Genomic DNA, 11568 nt, shown 5'->3' with positions numbered 1-11568 from the left:
CCCAACTAAATGACATTGGTGCTATAAGTCGTTTAACATGACATGGTACAGTATGTGTAAGTTCTCAACATGAATATGATATTCTGAATATGATAATGAAACTATGGTTTAACTGAATCTTTACTTAAAAATAAAAACATGTAAAAACACATAGGTATCGGTGTTCATAACCGGCCAGCACTGAATGATTGCAAAAATATGACAACAATATTTAAATGGTAATATAAAGTTATATTTTAGATACCCAAAAGGTATTAAATATAAATAACCACTAATGTACATTAATTTGAACATGGGAAGGTGAAAATCATGGGAAAACAATGTGCTTTCATGTTTTAAATTCATTAATACATGAATTCAATAAAAATATACATAAGGACTTGAAATTTGGATCATTACATAACTTAGTGAAAACTATTTATTTAAGATCAATATTTAAGGACAAGGTTTTAATCTGGTCTCCGTACGTACACTTATAGGGACCAAATTTTTCTCTGATCCCTAATTCCTATTTTTATCTCCCAATTAGCGAAGACTATAAAATCTGGTTTCTAAAAGAACAAATATCTCGTCCATAACAATGTAAAAAGATAAATATATTTATCTACCACTTCACCTACTCTCCACCCCTACCTCCTGCCTATACGCAATAAAGCCCTATCCTTTCTATGTGAAAGCCTTATAATGATTTCTTCCAAATTCCACTCTCAAAGTCTACAATGTCAATGGATACTATCTAAATGGTATGAAGATTCGTAAATAAGATAACAAGTCATGTCTACTTGAACAAGTTTGATTATTTTTTCGTGTTGATTATTTTATCGTGGGTTCAAAACTAGAAATTTCATTCTCAACAATCAGTGTTCAACGAATAAAACTAGAACTTTTATTCCCAGAAAATTGATTGTTGAGAATGAGATTCTTCGAATGTTATTTTACTTAATACTAATTTCTTTGACATGAGGTATATAACTTGAAGTATTAGGGTTGGTGTTAAAAATAGTGGCTAGGGATTGATATTCAAATAGGCCTTTGAGGGGAAGGAATGCTCTATTAATGAATGCCTTTCTCAAAACCCTATCTCGAATCAATAATCTTGAGGTTCAATTTCTTTACGTATTGCTTTGAAGATACTTCGATAGAGCTTCTTCCCAGAAATTTACTTACAAATTAAGTATTGCGGATATCTTGTCTTAAATTTAACCAGATCTTATGTTAGAGAGTTGAGCAGACACAACTAATAAGGTCCTTTGACAAAGAGACAGAGGGATACAAGGAATTGGCAAGAATATCTTACTCTAAAGGAGGAAACTAAGGCTAATGAAGGTTATGTGAATCATGAAAATATATAGATGATTAATCGTGAGTTATTTTCTTTGTTAAATATTACTTGGTATGGATGTATACATTTGGTGACTCTTTCATTATTGTATAGTCTCTTTTAGCATTGAACCTAGCTTAGCAAATATCATTACCAAAACTTGCTAAATTGATAGAAATAGAATATGTGAAAAAGATAGATAGATATTGACATGATTTCGCACTTAGAATTTCATTGTCAGGATGTATCTCAAAGATGTTTTATTAAGATGTACTTATGTTTTATCCATTCTAGGTGCCACAGTGAGATAACAATGAGGCATTTTGAGCTTATAGAAGCGTTTGTATGGAGTTTATAAGTTTGATGTCATTAAATGTAGTCCTTTTATTTTCTTAAGATTTTATTCTGTGTTTGTTTTTCCTTTAATAGGTTTTTCTTTTTTTTTTGTTGGTGAACTTCCCCTATAAGTTAATTATGGTGTTTAATGATATCAATTTGTAACATTGTTCTTCCTGTTGAACTTGTTTTATTTAATTGTGTAGAACCAGGGACAGCTTTGACTGACATCTTTTTAAGATATTTATGTTGTGACATAACTGTTGCTTCAAGTGATTAAAATTCATCTCCATGCAAAGAGAAGGTCTATAAGGAGGAGAGAAAAATCTAGGATTTACTGTATCACCTATAATTGTGAAAGTAGCTGCCTCCAGGGAAATAACCATTACATGGAAGGACTCATTATTAGGAGATACAGTTAAGTCTTTCTATATCTAAGTAGATTTAAACATATTTTCTCTAAGAGGCCAAGATTCAGATTCAAGAAAGTCAATTGAGGTGTATATAGTTATCAAGCACAATGGCTCGTGATAATTATTATTTTTGCTTCCCTTTCCATGTTTGCAAGCAATAATTATTAATTCGCAGTTTTCATATGAATATAGATAGAAAATGAATATGTTACTGAATTGTAAACTCAGGCAGGGAACAAGTTATTGAATCAAAATAAATGTCGCCATGAAGAAGCACAGTGTTGATAAGCGATTTTCTGCCCTGGTGTGAGTGGCTCTTCCCTTTTAGTACAGCAAAAAAGGTTTAATAATTTGCACAGATTATTAAATATTGAGTGCCAATTATGCAGGTTGATGATACCATAGGAGTTTTGGCTAGAGGAAGGTATTATAGAAAAGAGAGTGTGGCTGCAGTCACTCTAGGGATGGGCATTAATGCTGCTTATATAGAATCAGCACAATCAGTTGTAAAATGGCCTGATCAAATTCCAAAACCAAAAGAAATAGTAAATTCTGGTGACAACATTTCTAAGTATACCAACTTATAAAATGTTACAATATTTCATTATACTGCTTGGTTCTGCAGGCAATTAATATCCAATGGGGTAATTTTAGATCCTCCCTTTTTCCAATTATCGAGTTTGATACAACATTAATTGTTGACAGTTCATATCCTAGTAGCCAGGTGGATACTTAACTTTTTTGCCTCCTCAGGTTCTGTGATCTGGTTGAACTATGTACATTAACTCCTTGATCTTATTTTGTCTTCAGATATTTGAGAAGCTTATTTCAGGTACCTATCTAGGAGAAACTGTTAGAAGAGTCTTATTAAAGATGGCTCAAGAATCAGCTTTATTTGGAGATACTGTACCAGCTAAGCTAGCAATTTCATACTCGTTGAGGTAACATAGATTTTTTCTTTTCACTAGCTTTTTTTGATTTTACACAAAAAGGATCAGGTCCTCTCCATTTAGGTTCAAAATACTTTAAAGTCTATCTTGTGTAGATAGTTATCTGCAAAATTGGTGAATCAGTTAAAACTCGACAATATAAGTTAAGATTGTGGCTGTCTAATTTGTCTAACATGAACAAAAAATAACTTCTTGAGTTCTGTTGTTGATCTATCTTGAACCTAATTCAACAGTGCTTATATCATTAATTGTTGACAGTTCATATCCTAGTAGCCAGGTGGATACTTAACTTTTTTGCCTCCTCAGGTTCTGTGATCTGGATGAACTATGTACATTAACTCCTTGATCTTATTTTGTCTTCAGATATTTGAGAAGCTTATTTCAGGTACCTATCTAGGAGAAACTGTTAGAAGAGTCTTATTAAAGATGGCTCAAGAATCAGCTTTTTTTGGAGATACTGTACCAGCTAAGCTAGCAATTTCATACTCGTTGAGGTAACATAGATTTTTTCTATTCACTAACTTTTTTTGATTTTACACAAAAAGGATCAGGTCCTCTCCATTTAGGTTCAAAATACTTTAAAGTCTATCTTGTGTAGATAGTTATCCGCAAAATTGGTGAACCAGTTAAAACTCGACAATATAAGTTAAGATTGTGGCTGTCTAATTTGTCTAACATGAACAAAAAATAACTTCTTGAGTTCTGTTGTTGATCTATCTTGAACCTAATTCAACAGTGCTTAATATCATAAACATAGCTAATAAACAAAGAGAAAAGTATGAGATCTTCTCAAGATAGCTACTTGAATTGATGGTTATTGTTTGGTGGATAAAAACTAACGAGTTATCCTCTAATTACTCCTACGTTTCTAAGTTTCTTCGGTTTATGTTATTTCTACTACTGCACTTACAAATGCCATATATGGGGCGGATATGCAAAGAGTGTTTTGGTGTCTATCCAAACCACTTACTAGAATGGGAATCTTTGTTAGTGCAACTGTTTTAGATATTTGTCTATCTTTTAATATATTTCAAGTAGAGAATGCCATTTTTATTGCATTTGTATGTTCAGGTAGGAGGGTATCCCTTTTCTCCTTTCTTATGTTTGGTGTTCGAATGCAATGTTTTGTGTAGCTTTCAGTTGGATTTAGTAAAGCTTCAAAATTTTATTGCATGATTAGTTATCTAAACGTGATAATTTAACTAACTTCTACAACTTAATAAATATTTTATATTTCTTTCTTATTTTTCTAGGAAATATACTATTCTTATGTTGTCTTGAAATTTTAAGGTGGCACTTATTTTGGGACGAAGGGAGTAAATTTTTTGTCAAGAAAATGCTTTATTACTATGTTATTTTATTTTTAGTGTAGAGATCACATTACTATAAAAGATGGGATGGGGACATGGTTGCACAATTAAGAGTTCACATATTGATTCACTATATATCACTGCAACAAAAAGGTCTATTTAAGACCAACATTTAGGGACAGTTATCAAAGATTATTTAGCTGGGATAAATGTGAGTCAAAGTTTGATTTTTGATTATTTCATGATGTTTCTATCTCTGTGAGAACACGGGAAATTATAGGTACTGTGATCTTAATCATTACAAAATATTATCAATTTTTGGTAAAAGTGGAAGGAACTTACTCTGGTGCTACATTGTGCTAGGTTCAAGACTGTTATGAACTTTCTGCTAAATACGAAGGAAAGCATGACCCACAGAAGTTGGAATAGCTAGGGAGTATGCTTACCATTTTAGATGCTGGGAATTCCATCATAGTCACTAAAGCCTTTTCTAACATGCTTAACTTGGCAAACCTTGCCGAAGAGGTTCAGATAGCTTACAGACAAAGAAGTAAGCTAAAAAAGCGTGATTTTTCGGATGAGGCTTCTACATCAACTGAATTAGACATTAAATAAACCCTTAGGAAGCTCATCGATAAGCTAAACAAATCACCAGAAGAAGTGTTTAATGCTTTGAAGAATGATTTGGTGCTAACAATATATCCTACTTAATCTATTCGTAGGTCTTTGCTTCAAAAGCATGCAAGGTAAATTACGATTGCTGAAGTTAACTGAAATGAGTGTTGAATAGCAGTATACCGTACTCAATCTGTTTGTGGGGCTGTGCTGGCACAAGCTGCATACTTTGTGCAGGTTACCTAACTATAACTCTATTTTTGAAGATGTAAAAAGAAGAGGAAAGGAAAGGAGAATCACTGTTTGTTCAGTTCATCTATATTTTCACCTAGAGAGCAGCTTTTTTTTCTCCCTAGTTTACTTATTCTTAACTGGACAAGATTAGATTCTGATTTCCCACTTACTGTCTAGGATTCGTTATTGTCTGATGCAGTTGTATGCTTAATATATTACTCCTGATGATAAGCAGGAGCTAGACGAGGTTCTACAAAGAGAGGTATGAGGTTCATAGGGTGGTTTTATTGTCGCCTTCCTCTCTTTTCTGTCATGCCAATTCTCCCCTTTTCATTAAGGGTATAATTTTAAGTTTTAAGAAAGGATTAAATTTTATTTGGTATATGAAGTCGTTGTACAGAAATATTGTTTAGTGAACTTGTTCTAAGCTAAAAAGGATGTAAGGAAAAACTTTCAAGAACACTGCTTTAGTAAATCTCGGTTGGTTGTAGAGTGTTCTCTTAGTGCTTTTCACTCCCTTGGTCTATAAATACTGATATTGGGGCATCTCCCTTTATATTTAGAGCTGGTAACAAAACTCGGATAGCAAAATCATCTGTACATTGATATCTTAGTCCATATCTTGATATTTTTTGTCATTTCTTTTTCAGAATAACATGACTTTTTCAGAATTCTGCGTACATCTTACACTGAAATGATATTCTTTGTATCCCTTTACTACTCTGCCCACGATTATCCCATGCATTACCAATGATAGATATAGATAGAGATGATGAAGACCCAACTGCTTTATATTTGGTAAGTTGGCTATGTTAATTTTACTGGTCCTGTATTGAGTAATAATACAAGAACCCTCCTTGAAACCATTTTAGTGAAATCCAGACCAGGCATACATGGTTGATCCGTATATACAAGTTTCATTGACCCAATTCTAGAACAACCATAGTTGTACATATTCTGGTGTTGAATGTTTCCATAGCTTCTTTACTGCAAAAACCATGTTCTGGTGGGAGCATCAATTTTTTTTTAAAAAATGTTAATACAAGATGGTACCAAAACACCCAGCTCCCCTGTTTAATAGGCAAGTCTTTTGGGTTAGGTTCTCCTATTCCATCTATAGCACAGGACAACAAAGATACTACTGTAACTCTACACCACAGTACAATTTTTTTAAAATGATGCACCACACTACCAGAGAATAATGTCTTGTTATTCTCTTTGTTTTTTACCTCTTTATAAGCCTATCTTGCTTAGTTAGCACATAGCCTATTCTTGCTAAACTTGACATTCTAGTGATGCTTTGTAGTACGAATATCTATCTAGATTTATAGTTTTGAGTTAATTTGTGTAAGAACATTAGCTTACTAATGCGCTGTTAACAATGATTGGACAATTTCCCAAGATCAAATTTTTATCATCCGGACTAACGTTCTGCATTTTGGAATTATATGGTGCTTTTGTTTAGGTCACTAACCTTTGCAATCACTAACCTTTGCTTCTTACATATATTATATTATATACCAATAGTTATTAATTTTCTTTCCAAAATTTTATTCTTACAGATTATTAAAGATTGAACTTATGAGTGAAGATGTAAGTTCAAAGAATGCACAAGCTCATTATTATTTTGCTAAGAATATTATGTAAACTTGACATAAAATTCTAGCTCAGAATGTTTATTGGTCATGTTTTTTATTCATTTAGCAAATATTAAAACTATTAACATCACATTCTAGCTCATTATATTTTTATTTATTGCTCGTCTTTAAAGGTTGATATGTAAGATTAGAATATCGCTCGTCTTTAAAAGTTGATCTACGACTAGGATGTTGCTCCTCCTTAAAGGTTGATAATAGAAAAGAATTTTGCTCATCACTAATGGATAATTTAGGACCAAGTATTTCTTGGCCCTAAAATATAATTTAGGACCAGATAGTTATTCTATTTGGGACAAGATATATTGTCGCTAAAAGATAATTATGACCAAGTAGTTAATCTATTGGGATGAGATATATCATCGTTAAAAGATAATTATGACTAGGTAGTTCGTTTATTTGGGACAAAATATACCGTCGCTAAAAGATAATTATGATCAGTTAGTTAGTCTATTTGGGATGAGATACATCTTCGTAAAAGGATAATTATGACCAGATAGTTAGTCGATAGGGATAAGATATACCGTCCTTAAAAGATAATTACGACTAGGATTTTTGCCGTCTCAAGAGGTTTTTAAGGACCGGCTTTGTTGACTCGTCGCTATTGAGATTTTGCGGAGAAGCCTGTTAGGACAGGACGCAACCAATTTTTTTCCATCCTAAAAGATCAATTGGGACAAGATTTGGACTTTTTGGGACCAAATTTTCCTTCCTTATAGGCTATTTTTTTTGTAGTGTATGAGGACATTGATTGAGTTCAATTTACTAAGAAAAACATGAATTGAATTCATCTTGAACATATGAAATTCCATAATGGCGGAAAAACTCATACTTTAATCAAAGAGATGGTTTTGGGTTTCAATGGGGTAAAGGGATCCATTGTTGAATACTGTAACGCCTCGAAATCTAACTCCTAGGATGCCACATGGTGCTTCGAACTATGAGTCATCCTGAGCTAACCCTGGCTGCTTCTACTAAGTTTAAATCTCAAAATAGGGGAGTATGAATATGAAAGCATAATAAATGCAGAAGTCTTATCTGAAACATAGAAATCTTATAAATCTTGGTTAGACAATACTAAGAATCTGAATACTGAATCAAAAGTCTAGCACTGAATCTAGTAGTCCGACAAACCTCTACTAACTGAATCTAGAGAGTCACTGGGACAGGCCCCAGCTGACTCAAATTTGTCTGAAATGATTAAAGAAATATCTACTGATAAACTAGAAGTATTAATAACTAAGTCCCCAAACTATGAGGACTCACCAACTACAGGGATGTAGAAGAGATGCTCGAAGATCACTCACGCTGCTAAGATTGAGCACCTGAACAGCACACAGACATATATGTGGATCAGTACTTTGAGGAAGTACTAAGTATATAGAGGTGAATGCAATAAGTAAGCAATATCATCAAAAATTATAAAATCATGCATTCTAAATGTAAATGACTCACACAAGTTGGAGTAATCTGAAGTCTGAAGTTCATAGATCATAAATGATAAAATGTATAACACAAATCTTGTGAGCCATTACACTTAGTTCTGAAATCTATAAAATACTTTATCTTAGGGATTAAGAATCTTAAAACCATAACTTCCAAAACATATGTTTTTATCTTAAAGCTTTAAATCAATAGACTGTTGAAGAGAAGGGGACATCTTTTTAGGAGGTTCTTCTAACCGATATACACCATGTGAGCATCCATGGAGTCTTACGTCTGGCCCCCGTTAGGTAGGGTTGTTCTACCCTTTCCATCGTAATAGAACTTTTTATCTTAAGTGATCACAATCTTAGTCATCCACGTAGAAGTGAGAATAATTTTAATCCTACGGTGGCACGAAGTTCTGGGGTATGAAATCGTAGTAACTTACCCATCTCGGTGTTAAATACTACTCCCATTCTTGTGCTTAAAATCTTAAGAAATTCAGTTCAAAAATAGCACAAGGTTAGATCTCAAGTTATTTAACAAAGTTGATTCTTTATCTTAGCTTAGGACCAAAAGGTCAAATCATTATCAAAATCTGAGAATAATCTTATCTGAGGGTGCTCAGCGTAAATAATCTTAAAATAGCAATCTTAATTAGGGCATAACAATCTATGCATCAATCTTATGTTAAAACATCTTAAAACTCATGCTTGATAATATAAGCATTTATAATTCATCATAAAATTTGGAAATTTTAGCAATATGCATGAAAATATGAACAAAATCATGGAATTGAACTTCTAAATAATTGGATATATCATTAACTTATAATTAGCAATAATGGTCATAACCCTAACTTTAATTTCATGGAAAATCTCATAAACTTCAGTAAAAGTTGAATTTAAAATAAGTTTTGGGCACAAAGATGAAAAGATTAGCCTTGTTCATACTGCACATACCTCAATTGATGATCTAGATGCTAAAACTTGAATCTTGGATCTTTATTGATGTTTTGGAGATGACTTCTTAGAGTTATTGAATTGGGAATTCTCAATCTTGAATTGCTTTGGAGAATTAATGGAGAAATTTGGATTTCTTGGGGAGGAAGATTGATGAACTAGGATTTTACTTGAGAGAGATTTGATGAAAAATGGATGTAAAGTACTTTGGAGGGGTTTAATTCATTGTTTAGGAAGAATTAGGGGTTGAGAGATTTACCAAAATGCCCCTTTTAAACTCATAAACAGAACTGTAAAATGACCAAAATCTCAATTTTTGGCCTTGGCGTGATGCGCTACTATTGCGCCTAGCCACTGGAAATTTCCAACTGGGAATAAACACGGTGGCACGACACGGTGGTATCACCTTGCCACCTTGGATGGGACATGGAAGTTTGGCGCGATGCGCCAATATCACGGACCCTCACTAGAATTGGACAATTAGGTATTTGACCCTCTCCACGACTCGCCAATATCATGGAGGGCCACTGGAAATTGACAAACGTCATTTAAACCTTCTATGTGATGTACTAATGACCTAAATGATGGTGTTTTACGATTGGAACTTAAGATAGCCATAACTTCCTACCTAGTTATCGAATTTAGGCGAATCTTATATCGTTGGAAAGCTTATCAAATTTCCCACACAATGGGAGGCCTAAATCTGGATAATCCACCCAAAATAATTTTCATCTATTTTGGAAGCTATTCTTTAATGTTCTAGAGATGGATTTTTAGCTAGATAAGGTAAGGGGCTTTAAAATATCTTCCCCTTAGGAATATTCTTCCTCTAATGTGGCTAGATAAGCTGAGAATACTGAGGAATCTGACACAATAAGCTATCATGCACAATTGAAATAAACTGAACAATTGAATTTACATCATTCTGAGCTTCTGAGTAATTCTGTGAGTGCATGAGCTCACATGAGGGCTACTATATAACTGAATATATGATTAGAAAATAACTGAATCAAAGAAGAGTATTACCTTCAGCTAAATCTGAGTTTGCGGAGAAAAGGTGAGGGTACTTGGCTCGCATATCTATTTCTGCTTCCCAAGTGGCACCCTCAACATACTGATTCTACCAAAGAACTTTGACCAAGGGAACTTCTTTTTTTCCTTAGTCTATGGATCTAATGATCTAAAATCTCAACTGGAATCTTTTCGTAAGAAAGGTTATTCTGAATATCTGAGCTTTCTAAAAAAACTATAACAGTGGAGTCACTGATGCACTTCTTAAGCATAGAGACGTGAAATACAAGATGAACGACTGATAAGTCTATAGGCAAATCAAGCTCATAAGCTACTATTCCAACATGACTGAATATTCTATAAGTGCCAATATACCGGAGAGTAAGCTTCCCCTTTTTGCCAAACCTCTTCACCCCTTTCATAGGTGAAAGTTTCAAATATACTAAATCGCCAACCTCAAACTCAAGGTCTATTCTTCTCATGTTTGCATATGATTTCTAGCGACTTTGGGTTGTTCTCAATCTTTCTCTAATCAACTTAACTTTCTGCATAGCTTCAAACACTGCATCGAGCCTAAGCAAAGCAGTCTCAGCCACTTCAAACCAACCTATGGGCGATCTACATCTCCTCTCATAAAGAGCCTCAAACGGGGCCATCTAAATACTAGAATAATAACTTATATGCAAACTCAATCAATGGCAAATGCTCATCCTAACTACCTTTGAAATCAAGAACACAAGTTCTCAACATATCCTCTAGAGTTTGGATGGTCCTCTTTGCTTGACCATCTGTCTGAGGGTGGAAAGATGAACTAAGATAGACTTGGGTACCAAGACCCTTCTGAAAGGCTCTCCAAAATTGGGAAGTAAACTGAGTACCCCTATCTGAGATGATAGACAAGGAAACTCCATGCAATCTGACTAAATCTCGGATATACAACCAAGCATAATCCTCAACTGTATAGGACGTATCGACTAGCAAGAAATACGCTGACTTAGTCAATCTATCTGTAATAACCCAAACCAAATCATGATGATGACACGAATGGGGTAAACTAGTCATAAAATTCATATTCACCTCTTCCCACTTCCAAGTGGGGATACCAAACTCTTGCAACATACCACCAGGTCTTTGGTGCTCTACCTTCACCTGTTTATAAGTTGCACACTTAGCTATGAACTCCGCTATATCTCTCTTCATACCATTCCACCAATAGATTTCCCGCAAGTTGCGGTACATGTTGGTAACACCTGGATGAATAAAATAACACGCACCATGGGCTTCAGCTATAATCCTCTGTCTCAATTTATCAACACAAGGCACACACAATCTACTT

General features: G+C 34.0%; 1 protein-coding gene across 17 annotated transcripts; it reads left to right on the top strand.

The window, feature by feature from the left end:
• Positions 1-543: 543 nt before the first annotated feature.
• LOC107870788 (hexokinase-2) lies at positions 544-6919 on the top strand. Of its 17 annotated transcripts, XR_007055859.1 has the most exons (7): positions 551-743; positions 2299-2376; positions 2460-2615; positions 2696-2794; positions 2881-3011; positions 3384-3514; positions 4694-5739. XR_007055859.1 is itself a non-coding variant. In XM_047413149.1 (5 exons), the coding sequence occupies exons 2-5, from the start codon at positions 2535-2537 to the stop codon at positions 3415-3417; spliced, it is 345 nt and encodes a 114-aa protein (XP_047269105.1). In that variant the 5' UTR covers positions 544-2376; positions 2460-2534; the 3' UTR covers positions 3418-4687. The 17 variants fall into 17 exon arrangements, 2 of the variants coding, with proteins under 2 accessions (XP_047269105.1, XP_047269106.1); XM_047413149.1 differs by lacking the exon at positions 4694-5739 and having other exon boundaries at positions 544-2376; positions 3384-4687; XM_047413150.1 differs by lacking the exon at positions 4694-5739 and having other exon boundaries at positions 545-2376; positions 3406-4687.
• Positions 6920-11568: the final 4649 nt, after the last annotated feature.

Source organism: Capsicum annuum, chromosome 5 (assembly GCF_002878395.1).
Source record: "Capsicum annuum cultivar UCD-10X-F1 chromosome 5, UCD10Xv1.1, whole genome shotgun sequence".
Taxonomy (NCBI): domain Eukaryota; kingdom Viridiplantae; phylum Streptophyta; class Magnoliopsida; order Solanales; family Solanaceae; genus Capsicum; species Capsicum annuum.
This window is presented reverse-complemented; position numbering and strand designations above follow the sequence as displayed.